This window comes from Buceros rhinoceros, unplaced genomic scaffold, assembly GCF_000710305.1.
Source record: "Buceros rhinoceros silvestris isolate BGI_N320 unplaced genomic scaffold, ASM71030v1 scaffold7633, whole genome shotgun sequence".
Classification (NCBI taxonomy): domain Eukaryota; kingdom Metazoa; phylum Chordata; class Aves; order Bucerotiformes; family Bucerotidae; genus Buceros; species Buceros rhinoceros.
Genome location: NW_010405327.1, coordinates 15,185 through 33,724, shown reverse-complemented (window position 1 = coordinate 33,724; position 18,540 = coordinate 15,185). Strand labels below are relative to the sequence as shown.

At 38.5% G+C, this 18,540-nt stretch overlaps 1 protein-coding gene across 1 annotated transcript in view; it reads left to right on the top strand.

The window, feature by feature from the left end:
* Positions 1-930: 930 nt before the first annotated feature.
* Positions 931-18,540, top strand: part of PEX7 (peroxisomal biogenesis factor 7) — a gene marked incomplete at both ends in the record, with an annotated part of 23,553 nt that continues 5,943 nt past the window's right edge. Inside the window, 5 exons of the mRNA XM_010133673.1 lie at positions 931-988; positions 2,730-2,880; positions 8,125-8,202; positions 8,507-8,615; positions 18,359-18,465. Of these exons, the coding sequence (XP_010131975.1) occupies positions 931-988; positions 2,730-2,880; positions 8,125-8,202; positions 8,507-8,615; positions 18,359-18,465 (503 nt within the window). The remainder of the gene's footprint in view (positions 989-2,729; positions 2,881-8,124; positions 8,203-8,506; positions 8,616-18,358; positions 18,466-18,540) is intronic.

Below are 18,540 nucleotides of genomic sequence, written 5' to 3'. Positions count from 1 at the left end.
CCAGCGTCTGTAAAAGCGTTTTGGGATTTCCCTTTCCGCTGCTTTTGTTTCGCTTTGGCACAGTGTGTGCTCTCTGCGGCCGGGCCGGGGTGAGGACCGGGGGAGGCGGCAGCCGGGCGGTTGTCGCTGAGGTTGTGAGAATCCAGACCCGCTGCTCTGGGGATGGTTTTCACGAGACCCACTCGGAGGAGCGCTGATTTTATAGGGCCGAGAATAAATGTACTAGTAGAGACATACACACTGTGAGTGGCATGTCTGAAAAGAAAATGAAAGATCAGTTTTTCTCCTTAGAATTTTAACAGCTCTGGCCTCGGTCGCTGAGTGTCCGGACAGGCCCTGGCAGCTCCGTGGTCCCGCTGACGAGGCAAACTGAGCCTTTCTCAGCGCTGGGACCTCTATCGTGTCTGCTGGGAGCGTTGCTCCTAAAGGCGTTCACTGTAAATAATGTTTCTAAACATGAAATTACTCTGACAACGTTCTAGTCCTACGGGCACCCACCAGCACCGGTGGCTTTTCTCAGAACTGAACTGTTGGTTGCATTTCAGGTGGGCCGTGTGTTTATGTTGCCAGATTAACGGGGAAAACAGTCTGCTGTGTTACCAGAGGGATGAAGGAACCCCTTGCTGGGATGTCCTTAACACGAAGCTCATGGGGAAAACACGCTTTTAGGCTTTATAAGCAAGTTGTTTCTAACCTACAGTTACAGTGGAGTCAAAAAAAACTGGTTTGCTTTTGTTGTTGTTGTTGTTCTTTATCACTGTTTCAGAGAACGTGTGACAACAAGATGTTTATTTATGCAACTAATTGTTTGGCCTCTTAAGGTTCAGATGCCCGTTGTATTTGCATGCTGGAGCTACCTTCAAATTACAGTAGTTTCCTTTGGTATGGGAGAACTAGATGTCAAGTTTTGCTTTGTTTTTATTGGTTTAGGTTGCGGAACTCTGGCAGTGCTGGAACAAAATGAAGGCGGGATTGTCCTGCTCAGGAGGTAATGTAGGTTTATGTTTTATTTTTGTAAAGAAAACACTTACAGTGTATCCTTTGAGTACAAGACACAACCCAAACATTTTGTGATATTGGCGATCAAAAGTGTTGTATCCATGCTATAGCATCTAGTGAATGTGTGGCTTTGTCTTTAAGTAGGAATGAGTGCATTTGTATTTGCATGCAAATGATAAGTTTACATTGCCTAGATTTTGTTACAGGAAGTAGTTGGGCTTGCACCCTTTCCCTAGAGTAAACCATTTTATAGAAAACTGATAATGTAAATTAAAATCAGCCTCATTGCCCTAGCTTGAAGTTAAAAGTTTAATTTTTTTAGGAAGAGCGCATTGCCAGTTGTGATTGACTTTGTACTGAAAATAGAGTAGGAAGCTGCATAAAGCTGTGGAGGTCCTTCCTAGGAGGCCTAATAGTTTAATTTTTTTAGGAAGAGCGCATTGCCAGCTAAGTTTATGCACTTGTGATTGACTTTGTACTGAAAATAGAGTAGGAAGCTGCATAAAGCTGTGGAGGTCCTTCCTAGGAGGCTTAATATTCCAAGGGTTTGAGAGGAGCTTGATTTGTTGTCTGGATAGGAGGAGGAGAAAGGCTAGGGAGGAGCGGGTTTCATGCTTGACCATCACTGACCCAAAATTTTTTTAAAGGCAGTTTTGAAACAGCAGTTGTTTAGAGTAAGAGGAAGATTAGATATAGATTAAAAACAAATGCTTAGCCATATTAGAATATGTTTGTTATCAAGATTATTCTCATCCTAAATCCAAAACACAGCACTGGACCAGCTACTAGGAACAAAATGAACTTTATTCCAGCCAAAACCAGGACAAATAATTAATCATATTCAGAGAAACTGTTTTTAATTCATAATTATAAAGAAAGACTCTTTGAAGCTGTTCAACACTGTAAGTTCTGCTAAGTGCCCTGGTTAAGTACTGGTCATTTCTGTGTTTGCAGTGACTCCCCTTATTTTGAGGTAGAAAGTCCTCTAATTTCCTGAGCCATAAGGTGTGTCATTTTCTCTATCAAAATGTTCTGTGTATTCCTTTCCCTTATCATTACTGTGGGCTGCCATGAAGTTTCAGATGAGCTTAGCTGAACCTTCTGAGAAAAGGGGGTGAATAAATTAGTATTTACCATCGGATAACAGCATGGTCATTGATAGTTGTTGCAGAGCTAATAATATATGGTATCACATCCCGTATGATGAATTGCTGGTGCATTGAAAGCCCTTTTAAGGGAGGATAGAGATTTTTAACATGTTCCTGACAGTCTTTCAATTGGTTTTTCATTGTAATTGAGCTTCCTTCTGGTGTTGTGAATTGGATAGAACTCTCTCAAGAAAACCAGCTTTGTTTACCACAGTTGCTACAGACAAATTGCTCCTACAGCTTCTGTTCTGTAACAACATCCTGGAGAAACTGTAGGTCAGGCTGAGACATGAGGCACCTCTGTCTGGCAAGTTTAAGACTGATTAGATTTAATTCTCTGTGTGTGGAAGGCTCTTGGCTCATTTGTGCTTTAACATAGTCAGCCTATTCTGGCACATAGTTGTCGACGTAAGCATTATAACAAGTTACTTGTAACAAGTTTTACTGGAAACTCAAGTATCTAAAAGTGCTGTTTAGAGTGGAAAAGAGGGTGATTTAAGGGAATACTGTCTTTGGATGTAACTAGTCCGTATTTTATGTTGTGCTTTCTCGTGGGTAAATATCTTCATTGTTTTGATTTAGTTTTGACTGGAATGATGGCCTGTTTGATGTGACCTGGAGTGAGAATAATGAACATGTGTTGATCACTTCTAGCGGAGATGGATCTCTGCAAATCTGGGATACAGCCAAAACCAAAGGTCCTCTGCAAGTCTTTAAAGAGCACACTCAGGAGGTAAACCAGGCAAACCTGAAAAATGGCCTGTCTAATGTTTGAATTATTAAAAGATTTATTTGTCAACTTACAATCAAAAGTGGGGTTGGTTGTCTGTCTTTTGTTTGTGGAGATTTGGTGTCTATTGGGATGAATGGTTGGACTTGATGATCTTCAAGGTCTCTTCCAAACAAAATGTTTCTGTGATTCTACCTATTTTTTAACTGTGGGTTCGTGGTTTGAATTTCTAACTTAATGTCTACGACAAGAAGAACAATGAGGTGCTGGAACATGTCCAGAGAATGTCAGTGAAACTGGTGAAGGGTTTAGAGAGCAAGTCCTGTAAGGAGCAACTGAGGGAACTGGAGTTGTTTAGCCTGGAGAAAAGGAGGCTGAGGAGACCTTATTGCTCTCTACAACTACCTGAAAGGAGGTTGTAGCAAGGTGAGAGTTGGTCACTTCTCCCGTGTAACAAGTGATAGAATGAGGAAGTGGCTTCAAGTTGTGTCAGAGGAGATTTAGGTTGGATATTAAGAAAAATTTCTTTACGGAGAGGGTTGTGAAGCACTGGAACAGGCTCCCCAGGGAGGTGGTGGAGTCCCCATCCGTGGAAGTGTTTAAAGACGTGTAGATGTGGTGCTGAGGGACATGGTTTAGGGACCCTGGCAGTGCAAGGTGAATGGTTACATGATAGATGATCTTGAAGGTCTCTTCCAACCAAAATGATTCTATGATTGTTTTGCATGTAACGTGATTTACCTGTTGTACGTGTTTATATGTACATCCATATGCCACAGTAGCTTAACTACATAAATCTCACATATTCAGAAGTAGCGTTTATGGTTTCTTATAAGCCAATTTGTCACTGTGTGGTAAAAAAGTACTGTGGTCATTCTGTGATGTTTAGAGAACATTATTGGATAGGTGTAAATCAGACAGCTGATGTACATAGCAGTGTTATCCTTGAGGATAATGTGAGCGATACGCATTATGCAGATCCTTAGGACTTCAGCTGTACCTGGGACCTGCTTATCCTTTTCCATCCTAGCCTCTGTGGGTTCCTACTCAAATAAGAGTGGTAAAATATTGGAACAGCATGTATTTTTTTAGCCTTGGTTTGATGCTGTTGCATTTGTTTTTCTTAAAATCTCAGTTTCTTTATGCTGTGCAATATGGTTAGAGAAAAATATTATATTCGTGTTCATAAATGCATTTGCATATTTTTAAGGACATCTGTCCTTTAGTATATTTTTCTTTTCCAAGTGATTTTTCTACTTTATTTTTCATGCTTTCCTTCTAACTCTGCCCTCGTTTCTGTCAAGTCTTTGAACTTTGGATGAAATCGATTTTATCTTGGATGACTGACACTTTATCTAAATTACATAAAACTGAATAAAATAGCCTAATGAATATGTAGTCAATAAAAAATGATGGACAAAATACATTTCCGTATTCACAAAGACCTCAAGATTTTTTCAGATACGAAGCACAAAGCTAAAAGCTGAGTGACTGCAGTTACTGACAGTCTGTCTTACGTACCTTATTTCTTTGTTGCTTTAATATATGTACCGTGTAAATAAAGAATTGGGAGAGATGAGTTTGTAGTTGTGATCAGGATTTTATGATAGTGTTTGAAGGCTGATGGTAGTAACAGGAAGATGTAGGCAAAACATAATACCAATTTCTTCCCCGTCTATCATTTTCTCATTGAATTTCTGTCCATAAGTTTATTTTGGTTCTGCTACACCATCTGTTGTTTGTGAAGAAAACATTTCTGTGTCCAAGTCTTAGTTTAGCAGGTAGCATGGGGAGGTGGACGCATTCAACCATGAGTTAGAAAGACTGTGTGGGACACATGGGCTGAGTGTTTATTGTGAGATACAAAAGGTTTGTATTGGTTCTTTATAAACATGCATTAAGAGGATAGATCTCAGAGGGAATATACCTAATAGTTTGTGGTAAACACTGGCAGACAGTGCTCTTTAAAATGATTGACTACCTGCCTAGTCATTAATCCATGTCTGACATTTCTAATGACAATTTTGTCGCTGCATTTTATAGTATTTCTATTGAGAAAGATTGACAGGGATCTGTTTCTTGTTTTCTAAATGAGATCATCATCCCTCTTCAAAAAGAATATGCATTTTAATTTAAAAGTGCATCTTTATTATTAAAGGACAATGAGTTTTATTCCAGCACTAACCAACTGCTGAATCTCATGAATAAATTACTTTGATATTAATGAAGTCTCACTGAAATGTGAGATAATAGAATGCTTGACTTAAATTTGTCGTGTGAAGTGAGCCCAAACATTTATTTTGAACTACATTTTATGGTTTTACATATTTTTTCCATCTTCTCATCTTGCCTGAGGTATTTCTTGCTGCTGTTTAGACATTAACTAGTGTTAATGTATTTTATTATTGAAAGTAAGACACTAGAAGACTAACACCTAAAGTTTATGCTGTGTTATTAGCCTTCCCAGTTGCTCAACTTCTGTTGAAGCATCTGTAAATTTATGTTGGATGATAACATGAAAAGGAAAGAAGAATAAAAGTGAACCTGACTTGTTTCTCCACACCTTCTTTTCATTCTCTTCCCATTACCTGGACTTGTCACATGCTAAATGAAAAACAGCCCTTACTTTTTCTGAGCCTGGTCTGTTCTCTTTGTAATTCTTGTCCAAAGGAGAATTTGCCCAGGTCCCATTGCCTCCGATGCAGCTGCAGAGTGCCAGGCAGTCCCAACCACGTCTGCCAGATGTACACAGAACATGTCACAGCACGTGTTCAACAGATCCATGTGCTGATAGCTTGTGAGCGAGCTGGGAGCCATGTGTGCTTTGCCTTCTCTGTGCAGTGGATCTGATACATCCCAAACACAAGGGGCAAGGTGAATTGTGTGGTGCAGGTGCATATTTCTCAGACTTATTTCTTTCTGGGAAGTCACGGGCAGGAATATGGGAGCCCAGACACTTCAATGGAGCTGACTTCATAGGGCTGTCGTGCCACAGAGACAAACAACGTAGTGGTACATTTAAGGACGTTTCCAGACAGCAACAGCTTAGGAGTTGAATGCAGGCCATCACACAGATTGAGGGAGAGAGGAGAAGGAGAGAGGTTAATGGCGGTGAAGATCTTGGAGGCCACTTTAGAGAACCGTGATGTCTTCCACCCTTAAAATACGAGCAGGTATTTGTGTGTCTCCTTTGTTATTATTTCAATAGCAGTCAGTTTGGAAGGGAGGGTGTCTTAATGAGCTGTGTACTGGTAGTTAGCTGATAGAAGTAGAAAAACCAAGACATAAAGTTATGGCTTGGAAAAACACATGAAAGAATTACCACTCAGTTTGTTACTCGGCTTTTGTAAAGTACTGGCTGAGCGTCCTGTACGTTTGGGTTATAGGCTCCTCAAGGAAGGGAGCTAGTACAAAATGATGCCTGAGCAACAGTGGTCCACCTTGGCCTCCAATTGGGAGATTTGGAGACACACCGTACATAACGCTGCTGTCTCCTTTGAGAGCACGCGTAGAATCAGTCTCGAGGAGAAAAGACAGCGCAGAAAGAACCGTGCCTCGACTGTACCACCCAAGGAGACCTTCCGGTGTGCTCTTTGCAACCGGTCTTACCTATCCTGCATTGGCCTTGTCAGCCATCAGCGTGCTTGCAGTAAGCGTGGGTAAAGCCCTTCCCAAACCTTTGTCTGCGAAGCCAAGCCATGATATGGAAAGCTGAACATTGTAAAATAAAAAAGGAAAGTTGCAGATGATGCACTTTATTTTTCTATGGGCGGTGGTTACCTTCCACTTACAGGAAATAAGTAAATAGGAGTAAACCAGTTAATTTAAACAGGAATCTAGCATAGATTGAAATATTTCTTAGGAAGGAAAATGCTCAGAAGTAGCCAAATGATGCCTCAGTTTCCTTTCTCGTACAGGACAGTGTCCATAAAAGACATTGGCTTTTGCTGGATTTTTTTTCCAGTCCAGCTTTTGTGCTTTTTTTGTGTGGTGACACAAGTCGAAACATTCTCACCTTCAAAACAGGGTTGCCGTGATTTAATGCACAGTTCCATCTATCCAAGGCAAATACAGCGTCTAGTATGTTGACTTGCAGATTGGATTCAGTGCTGTGCTAGAAGTAGATTGTCCCAGCTGGAGTTCAAATCCTCAGTGGTTAGTGGCCCAACTATTGCGAGCACTGGCTAAACACCACTTACTACTTGTGAGTAGTGGCCATGTTTGAGAGCAGTGTTGTGGAAGTTCGAATTGGGTCAGGAGGTGAAGCAAATAAACCATGTGAGCTACTAATTTTCCACTTCACCACTGAAATGGTTCATGTTGCACTGCAGCTTATTGGGCCATTCTGGTGTGGGGTAAAACTAGGCAGAAGAATGCACCTTCTCTCATGTAGATGAAGGTAATGGTACATTTGGAGGTGGAAGTTGTACGTGTTCTGAGACTTTCTTATTTGAAGAACTGCCTTAGAGCGTTTGTTTTCACTGAGACAGCAGAGCTGAGAAGTCAGCAGGGAAGGAAGGAGTTAAGGTATTATCTGTCAAGGTGGGGACCGGTGTTAGAATAAACTGTCAGAGGAGAGGGAGCTTATTTCAACTATACAGTGAAACGCAATTTTTTAATAGCTGAAATGATTAGTCACAAGGGAATATAAGGTTTAAATTTTATTTCATTTGAAGATATGAGTGGTAAAAAAAGAGTGTCGTAGAACCTGAAAAAGATGAAAATCAGGAGTATTTTATGGCATGTATTTTTATGAGAATTAGATATCATGAAAAAGCATTTACTGATGTTTGGCTAAAACCTCAAAGTGAACTTCACAGTCAGCTCTGAAGAGATGGCATTTACATTGCTAGCAGTTAGAAACTTTAGATATTTGAATACAATTGGATCAGAGAAAAGAAAACAGTCTGAATTATGGCTTTTTATAGTAGTAGAAACTTAGAGCGATGGTAGGTCTGTGTGGATTTTGTTACAAATTCCCCGCCTCCAATTTTGGCCCATCCTTACTTTTTTGGATGCTATTCTGAGGATGTATGTACCTTTAACGCCAGACTTGGATGTTAAATTTAATTTTTGTTCGGGTAAATGGCATCGTTGGGAGCATAGTGGTGCTTGACTGGTGTGGGGTTTTAGCTGGTTACAGTCCATTCTGCAAATACAAGTCTATTTGGTGAAACTTTGGCTAACTGGAGTCTCAGACTTTTATTCTAATGCTCTTTCTAATCGAGGCTGTTATATCATTTATAGGCATATAGTGTTGACTGGAGCCAAACTAGAGGAGAGCACCTAGTGGTGTCTGGTTCATGGGATCAAACAGCCAAGCTGGTATGTTGGTTTTCTGCTGAAGGTGAAAAATGTAATTTGTTTTAGATCTGATAGTTCTTTGTGTTAAGAAACACCATTGATTCATGTTTCCTCTTTATTCTTACACTTTTGAAACTCTGTTTGAACTGAGATGTTGCTTCATCCCTCAGTTGACATCAGTTTAAGTATACATATGCTTTTCATGATACATGGTAAAAAGAAGTTATTTTAGTCTTTTCAGTGTGTATCTAGATTTTTTGTGTATTAAACCCTTTTCTTTCTTATTGAACGTGTACCTCAACAATTTTCTTTTTACTTTATTCAGTGGGATCCAACTGTGGGGAAGTCATTATGCACTTTTAAAGGCCATGAAGGGGTCATTTACAGCACCATATGGTCTCCACACATCCCAGGTTGTTTTGCATCTGCCTCAGGTAAACATGATGGTAAAGGGGTTCTCACAACTAAAACTCCTTGTATGTTATTAGATTAGTTCAGGACTTTGTCCAGCAGGTGGTAGTGTGTGTCACACATAAAAGGGGAAGAAGGAAAGATGAAAGTACTGCTGCAGCTGGATTTGTAGGTTCTGTTACGATCTGTAAATCATCCTCTTGGCCGTTTAAACGGGGATCGGCAAGTTTTCCAGCAGTCAGTTCAGTTAACTTGTGGCAATTTTTTCCTGGGTTTTTTTTGTGTAACTCCCTCCCATTCTCTTACTCTTGTTATTGACCACTAAATCATGTCATATGCTGTATTTTGTGTTCTGGCTTACTTTTCTGTTCAAATTATCTCAAGCGTCAGTAGACTGTTAGCTTTGTGAGACACACAGTCAGTTCCCGATGAACTGCTTTAAGTACTGCTGGAGATCTCTGTGCCTCATCCTTTGGGAAAGGTAATTGTCAGGTTTCCTGCTTTGGCCAGTGCTGTCAATCTTGCTGGTGGATACAATCGTAATTGAGTTGGTTGTGCCTAGGGGCAGAGAGACAGTGTGATGAGATGTTTGGAAAACGCTGCTGCTGCTCCAGAGGCACAAGGAGACCTCTGAGGTGAGATCTGGAGTTTAACTGCAGACTGACTGGGTGAGGAGTGCTGTGAGCTGTTGAGTTGAAACAGAGGGCCAGTAAGACACTGTCTTAATAGAAATATTGGTTCATTAAATCCAGTGGCTTAATTTTGTCCAATTTCAAGAATGGACTTTTGTACTGATTTAAGTGTAAACTGTTTAACCCTTATCAAGAGGATAAGCAAGTGTAAATAGGTGTTCCTGCTATTGAAGAGAAGCAGTGAGTACACACAGATACTGATCTTCCCTATTCTGTGGGAAGTTTGATGAAAAAGTGCATATGGCTTTCATAAAATTTCAGTCTGTCTGTTTCCATCTGATTGTGCTTGCAGAGTTGAACTAGAGTGGCCTACAAGTTACACGTATTTGTTCTAACGTAGTAGTACATGGAAGCCAGATGCTGTTGCGCAGGTATTTCCTCTTATTTGAGGATGCATTGAGGTAACACTTAGTGAGGTACCTATCTAACAGACTGTGCAGAAACTTACAGGATTGAGCCCTGTATGCTGAAATGCAGCTGTTTACTACAAAATTCTGAGTACCATTTGGTAAAAGGTAAGTGCAGAAAACGGTACTTCATGGTTTTTGCAAATTTCAGAGGGTGTTACGATCTTTTTAAAATCCTGCTCAGAAGCCTCCCTTCTGTGTTAGTCTTACTCATACAAAATTTCTGACATTCTAGATGAACACAAAGGCTTTACTGATCCACCTAGTTACTTTAAATTCGGTTCTTTAGGCTATGAAGCCCAACTCTGTTCTAATACGTTGCCACCTGAATGATTTGGGGAAACGTTGGTTGTTAGATGTTGTGGATAGCGGTAGTTAAATTGGGTGCAGCAAGGTACAATTGATCTCTTCTTTGAGTGTCTCAGAGGGTGCAGCTGTTGTGAGTTTTGACTAAAATGCTAAAGAGTTCCTATTCTTTCGTGAATTTGTCTTTGACTCTTGAAAGAAACTAAGGTACACTGCTGGAGCTGGAAGCTAAATGCAGGCAGCTTTCACCAATTGCTGACTCCATAGTGTTTTATAGAAAAAACAACATACACAAGAGACACAGTATTTTTCTTCTGTAAGTACGACTCCGGTGTGAAATAATTTTGTAGTGTAATGCTAGGTGTAAACCCAATAGGTAGAAGAAAATAAAGTGTTCAGAATGACGGTGAACTTCCTCATGGTTTCAGAAATAAAAATTCTGGTGTGCTTCCAGATGAAACAAGTTCAAACCAAAGGTATTGCCTGGAAATCATGACATGCTGATGTGGAAAAGGTCTCTGCTTTTGGTTTTAGTTTATGATTAATTCACTACAGAAAATACAAATTGGGAGTTTTTTCTTTGGTCAGCAGGACAAGTACTCATGACCCTCTGGCTCTGGGTATAAATGCCATTTCCTTATTGTAAGGAAGTCATATCAGATGATGTATCTACAGAGAGTTCACTTCACTGTTCAGTGTTTAAGGGCATTCTGCACAGTCAGTTATGACGTGATGAAAGTCAAGTGGAACTGTTCAGGAGGCTGCACCTCCTCATTTGAAATTTGCTATGATCCACGTACTTCATAAGGATGACAGAAAATTATGGGACAGCTTAATTTAACTGATGACTGGTCTTCCATCGAGCTGAAGTTGGAGCTGGAGAGAAACGACAGTCTCAACACGATAGTACTGTGTCGAAATTACAGCAATTCCATTCCTTGATACACTTGCTGGAAGGGTTTACCTGGAGTTTTGCGGTCTCTTCTTTTGCAACTTTGAGTTATCTTGACAAGTAGTAGCTGAAAATGTGTCTGGAGGGAAACTTTTTCTATTTCCTTTCATCTGCCTTGGATTTTAACTTTTTAAAACAGTAGTGTTTTGAAGGGTATTGAAACATCTGCCTTTTGAAGGAGTCTGCACTGCTTTAGGATTGTAGTGTGTGTATATTCTTTCTCTCTTGTCCCTCCTGTCCCTTTTCTCTCATCCCACCTCACATATACCTACTCACAGCCATGTACTTACTCATATCTTAGTTGTATAAAGCCTTAGCACTTCAGACCAGAAATGAACTGTATCATGTTGCAGAATCCTCAAATTTTGCATGTCAGTAAAATAAGTGGGGTGTGTGCTTAACCATAGATTGAAAAAATGCTGGTCTTTAAATGCTTCTGATTCAACTAAATTTAAGTAAAGCAATGCACTTTTTTTTTTCAATTTAAAGAAAATAAGGAAGAGGTTAGGAGGTTTAGGAACCTTTTCCTTGCTTCACATTTGCCCTTTTTCTGCCTTTATTTTAATACGCATAGATGGCAGCAAAAGTTCTACTTAACTGATTAGTTTGTGAACGCAAAACAGAAAAACAAACACAACTGTGAGCCATAGTAAAATAGCTGCTCAGAAGGACCATTATGTGCCTAGACGGCTTTTGCCTGAAGTGAATAAGGTTAAATCTTTGCAGTTGGAACATGACTTTTTCTCAAACTTTTATGAGACTAGAAAAAGAATATAAGTGAAAAAAAATTAGAAACCTAAGACTGCAATGTAAAGCAGTTGAAAAAGAACTTGATACTAAGTGTGGCTACTTTCCTTCATTAAGTCTCTGATCTGGATAGGTATGGGAAAACTAAATTTGTCTGCAGTGGGCAATAAAACGCAATTGAATTACAGAAGATAAATATGTCTGGTGCTTCAGTTAAATTAGCTTTTATTCAGCATATAATTTAACATTTATAGGGATGTGTGAGGTTCTTTACAATGCTGTTGCCTTCATGTGCCATCATTTGTACTCTCAAAAAGCAAGTAAATGGATTAACTCCCAATTTGAAATTAAAAAAAGATAATAGTAACAGAACAAATGTTAATTCTGTATATGTAAATAACTGCTGTTGTGATGTCAGTAGCAATTTCTGAGCTGATAAGATAAGCAGGATGTTCAGGTGTACGTGCAGCACCAAAGCAGAGCCCTAGTAAATGTCTGCCTTGTACTGAAAAAACGGTGATGTGGAAAATGTCATTAAAGAAGTGACATAAATGTCTAACAGTGTATTCATGGCTAAAAGGATGTAATGAGTCACTGTGTTATTTGCCCAGAAGGTCTCTTTTTTTTTTTTTGCCCAGAGAGAAAATTGGTGAGAAGCATATAAAGAAGGTGCCAGATGCACACAACATTAGTATATAGTCAAACGTAAATCAGTTCACTAAATTATTTTACATAACTGCAGAGCAATAGGCCTTGCTCGGTCCTGTGGTTTATAAAGAAAGCATCCTTTATAGTATCAACTGGTTTTATTGCCCTTTAAATTTAATAGCGGGAAGTAATTAATGAGTACCATTTTACCTTTATCTGCATAACTGTAGTATTCTTTGATACGGATGTGACACTGGCAAATGAAAACATGAATGTTTTGGATTCGACAAAGCCCAGATTTAGAATGACTGCTAGCTTTTATCTTAGCTACTGGGACCTCAGTTTTAATGCTGCATTCATTTTTAAATCATGAATACAGCATTACCTAAGATCACTGATCAGGGCAGATACATAGTTTTCATAACACCTTAAACAATTAATGAATAAAGGAAAAAGTGTTCTTAAATCTGCAAGATAATGCCTGTATTCATCAGTATTTAGATCAATTAATTGTATTCTTTGCTTAAAGACTGACTTTTCAGACTGAAAGCCTGGGGTGAAAAATTTTTTTATACCACAACAAGGAGTGATAATTTCTGAGGAACTTTTATTATGTTGACAGAAGTGTTGGGGAACTGTAGCTTTGCTAGTTTACAAATTAACTTGTAAATCCAGCCTGCACTCTTTGTAAGCCTTGGCATTCAGTCCTAGATTTTAAGGTTAAAATTAAAAACCAGTGTTCATCTTGTACTCTGTTTTATTGCCCGCCCTGACATAGCAAGTTGCCTTTTATAAAGTTTGTCTTCTTGCCTACTGGTCTGTTAGTGACAGTGTGTGTAGTTAAACGGTTGTCAAGCTGTAATTTCATTAATCAGGCTGGCATGTAAGAAAACTAAAAAGGAACAGATTGATTTGCATAAAATAATGAGCTGGGGAAGGTGTACTTCTACTGAGAGGGTAGTTACTGAATTAGTAGAAAAGGAATAGCCTTGAGTATGGCTTCTCGGTAAAGAGGTGTTTTCCATGTGTAAGTTCCTGAACCAAATTTGGGGTTGTCAGGTCTTTGACTTCAGCTTTCTGAAGCTTCAGCTTACATTGCTGCTTCAGAAGTAGCACAGGGCAAAACAAGGAGCTGTTGAGAAGTGTTGAGGAGTGGAGCTTGCAGACAAGTAATTCAAAAGATGTTTGCATTTGCTCAGGTTCCTTAAAAAAACCTGAAGGAAAGGATCTTCTGTTTTTACAACAGTGGATTGTCATGAGTTCCAAACAGCTTTGCTAGAGGTTTATATTCCATTAGTTTGTGTGTGGAGTGGGTGCACCCTTGGCTGCTTATGAGTTTGTTCCATGTTATTTGCTTGTTGAATGTGCTAGAAGTGCCATCACGAGCAAGGTTCAAGGCTCTGCAAAACTTGGTCATTTTTGGAATCCAAATCCTCAAGGAATAAGAGTAAGAGGCTTCAATTTGCTGCATGTCACTTTGCTGTACAAATGGAGCAAACTGGCTATGGAATGACTGTGTTTTGTTGCAGTTTAGCTAAACTGCTGTTTATGCTAGAAGCTATGGAAATATCATTTACTTTCCTACTGTGCTGTGTCAAATCTACGTATTGAAGTGAGGTCGGTGTTTTCATTACCAATCTGCTGCTGCAAGCCATACCAGCACGGTACTGAATTCATCCGAGTGTCATGCTCCGTAAGCTTTACTAAATCAAGCTCTATTAATCCTGTTCTAGGCTTGCTTGTGTAATCTGTGATAGAATCGGACAGCATGATCATTTTAACATGCCTAAAAAGGTTATTTCTGAGAGTTGTCAAATACAGGCAGTATTTTATTACTAGTATTGAGTTTAAAGAAAAAGTCGTTGCTAGAACACCAAGTTCAATTCAAACCTATACCAGGAAAAATCCAAAACTAGAGATGTCTTCCATATAAAAAGTATTTGCTTTCAGTTGAACTCATGGTTAAATATAAGGCTTCTTTCCTCAACATATTGATTCAAACTGATACAAGATAGAAAAAGATAGGAACTTTATTGCTAATCCAAATCCAGTGAACCAGATGTCAGAAGAAAATTGTGTGGGGAGTTCATAAGCTATTCCCAAGAAAAGAAATCTTTGAAAATGCAGGCTGCCATCTTTGAATCAATCATTGAAAGTCTCTGGACAATGTTACAAGCATAGAGAATAACACCAGAGTTAAAGTTGGCTTTCTTTTTCTTTTACAGTTTTGAAGTAATATAAGTCCATGCATAATTTTTGCTCTAATGCAGTATATTTTTATAAACTTCATGGTTTTGAAGCATTTCAGTGCATCAGAAACTTGTATTCGATGTCCACAGATACAGTTTTCATTCTTAACCATTCATTTTATAGCAGACAGGAAGAGCTAAATCCATGTAGGCGGCTTCACTTAGTTTCATCACAATTTTCATCACAAAAAAAAAATTCATCAACACTTTCTGCTCTTTCTTCTCCCACAGATTTGATTCTGGCTTAATATTTTAATCTGGTTTAGTATTTAAAAATGCATACAAGTAAGCAAGTTAATGTTAACTTGTAATCGCTGAAGGGCACTGAGGAGTACTTACTTTAATAGAGATTTCTTTGATTTTACGCCCTATATGCCAATACTTATGTCTTTTATGCTGAATTCTTTTCCTGCAGTAAATTAACAGTACATTATTTGGAAGTTTTTTCTCTTGATGAGAGAACAGTGTCAAAAGATCATGCCTTGCCTTAGAACTTCAAATTAGATTAATTTTTTTGAGTAAAACTCTAAGCTAACACTACTTCCATTCCTGAAAGATGTGTTTGTCCTGGTTAGGATCCTTGCTGCTTTCAGAGAGTGCTTAAGGTTTCTTGGATTTTTCATCATCATCATCTCCCAAACACCTAGCTATTATTTATAGTTAATGTTGCACCTCTGCACAGTCTGGCAATGATTGCTTAGTTGGCTATTGTCACAGGACTTAGGCCATTATGATTTATGGATTTGGGTAAAATACATCTGTGAATAAAAAGCCAGTATAAAACCTACATGAAATTTAAATCTTAAATAAACTGTATCTTTTCGCTATCACACATTGTCATTCACATTAGCAGTCTTTATCCCATATACGGGGATGATGTACTTGTAGATTAGCATCTCTTTCAAAGATTTTGAATAGATGAGTATATATTGTGTAGTTCTAATGATTCGTCCAAGATTTCACAAATATTCATTAAAATGAAAGAAAACAAGACAATATAAAAACAAATCTGAAATCATAATTGTCTAACAGACCAGCAAAAATCTGTTGCCATAGAGAAATCACTTCTTACAGAAATAGAAATATTTTGTGGGCGAAATGTTGGCCACTTTTGTGATTGCTTACTTTGGGATGCCAGCTGGAAATGGCTGTTAATCACTAACATGATTGTACTAGGTGTGCTTAACTTGTACTTTCCAATATTATTATCCTACTTCTGCTTTACCACGTGGAATAAATGGATCTGTTGTAATGCAGATCTGAAAGAATCATGGAAATGTGGAAATTCCAAATTTTTAACAGCACTTTTTGTTGAAATTACATGTAAAAATTATGTATATAGTGAGGTCATGAAATTATGTTTAAGGTGAAAAAATTCTTTTAAAATGTGTGACATGTCAGGATTAAGCTGTTTATCAGCTTTTTTTAATTAATCTGATTCTTCCACTGAAATGGAAAAATGGAATTTGCTTTTGGCTTTAATTCAGTGTGTTCTATTCATGGAAAGGTTTACTTGCATGTTATGTTACTCTATTAAAAACACTTCACAAATAGTGCCAGCTAGAATTAATAACAGCTACGTCTAGCATTTTCAGAGAAATAAAAAAAAAAAAGGGAAAATAACTCTTTCTTGTGCATCAGCATTTTCTGTTGAAAAAGAAATGATTGGGGCTATTCTGTATTTAGTGTCAAATTGTTATTGGCTGAATAACTTACTTTTTCCAAATGTTTTTGGCCCTTATAATGCTGCTGTGGCCCATCTCTGTAGCAATTCTTCTAGTTCACTTGGATTTATATATTTATTTGCTTGGGAAAACTGATCCTGTCTGTAGTGAAATATGTGTTTCCCCTTCAAATCTGTGTTATCTGATGAAATTAAAACAAAAGCTTTTTAAGAAGTCCATTATAGTATCTCTGAAAGACTTAAGACTCAAACCGAAATCTGTCTTCTGCAGGCAAGCAGATTAGCAAGACTGATGGTGGGTGGACAGACACGGTACCTTGTTTTTGCCAAGACCCTGCTGGTCATGTTTCTTCCTCTCCATATGTTGTCCTGTTTTTGTAAGCACTATGGTGATGTTTGGGGCTTCAGCTGACTGCAAGGTGTCCCTGTCAGGAGCGCTATACGTATACTGAGTGGCAGTCTTGCTCTTGACAGTATGAAGACAGGCGAGGGGAGTGAAAACTATGAGTATTCATGTGTTATTCCCACCTTACAGGTAGGGGAGCCATCCGCCAAGAGTCCAGTATTTCTCACAATGATGGAGTCTGAGAAAAGCCAACCACCCATCAGAGCAAAGCTTCTCATGATCTGTGTAGTATCACAGTCATAAGGCTGGCCTTGTGTCATGGAACCAAGCTCTCTCTAGCTTAATTTTTGAATTAGAGCTTTCCTAACTTCTTATGTCTTTTTGCAAAGCCTACAGGGCCTGGTAGTTAATGCAATAGGAGTATTGTTGTTGTGGATCTAGGGATGGTTTTGTTTGAACTGTAGCCTGTTTTCTTGAAAAGAGCTATGATTTTGTGTGCCGGTGACCAATGTGTGTTGGTCAGCGTTTTAGTGTGCCACTAAAACCATCAAAATGCTTGTATCTAAACAGCGTAAAAATCATAAATATCAATGATATCCAATTGGAGGATTTCAAGAGTGTTTCTGGTAAATAAACATTAGTAATTTCTTCAGGTAAAACAGTGTCTTTTAAATTTAGGTGGTATTGATAAATGTTTTCTTTAGAAATCATGGTTGTTTTGGACACAGCTTCTTGTGACTTCATTTGTCTCTTGAGTGAACACAGGCATAATCATGAATTCTCATTGATTTTCACTGTAAACAAATGAGCTGGAGAATCCATTTTTGCTGATACTAAGCTAAATATTCAGGGTTAATAAGAGAATCATGATTTTAAAAAATTGAAAAGCATGATTCTTTTGTCAGCTGATGCAGTTTTCCATGGCTTTGTAAGCCATTAGAACTGAACTTGTAAGACGGGTAGACACAAATGCTGAAGATTTTCAGAGGTAGAAGACAGTTTATGGCTGGAGGTAAAGAGAGGCTCAGGGAATTCACAGCTCTTCAGTTAAGCTGGGCTCCCCTCATTGCTCTCTGAAGAAGTCTGTGCATCCATGTGTGATTTAAGGTTAAAGCAGGCATTGCCTTTAATCTGTGTAACAGTCACATCAGAATGACTTTATCTGCTGCCTTTTCAATATGAGACTAACTGTGCAGGATTTGCACATGATGAGTACAGATAATGCATCTTAAATCTTTGTTTCATTGAAAGAATCTGGAGATAAGGTGCGTTTTAAATACTGGTCACTTCGCTGTGCACCAGAACCTTGTGTCTAGGTACATTTTCTTAGCTGGCTTGCAGAGAAAGATTTTTTTTTTTTCGTGATTCTGATCTTCTAAGTCCATTTTCTACATAGTCCTTAAGCTCCTACTTTAATTAAATGTTTAACTATTTTACCTCATCTTCTTTTAATCAAATCAGAGTTTTACAATTAATGAAAATGTTAGTAATAAAATGAAGTTTTTTCGATTGTTTGGGGATTTTTTTTCCTGATAAAAGCAATAATAAGTTCTGATTCCTTTTCTGCATCAGTCTAACATCTGTGTCTATAATGTGCTTGCTTTATTTGGCATGAGTGTCCTTATACAGTAGTTTGGTGTGTACAGCTAAGAAACAGTTCTTTGCTGCGTACTACTGGATTAGCAGTATCCCATAACTGATTCAACAATGTTGAGACAATTTATCTTTGTTTCAGGTGACCAGACTTTAAGAGTTTGGGATGTTAAAGCTCCAGGAGTCAAACTTGTGATACCAGCCCACCCAGCTGAGATCTTGAGCTGTGACTGGTGCAAATATGATGAGGTATAAACCTGTTTGTCCAACTGTGTTCCTAATTGAACCACTCTCATTAAATAGTTGGGGGGGGGGGGGGGGGGG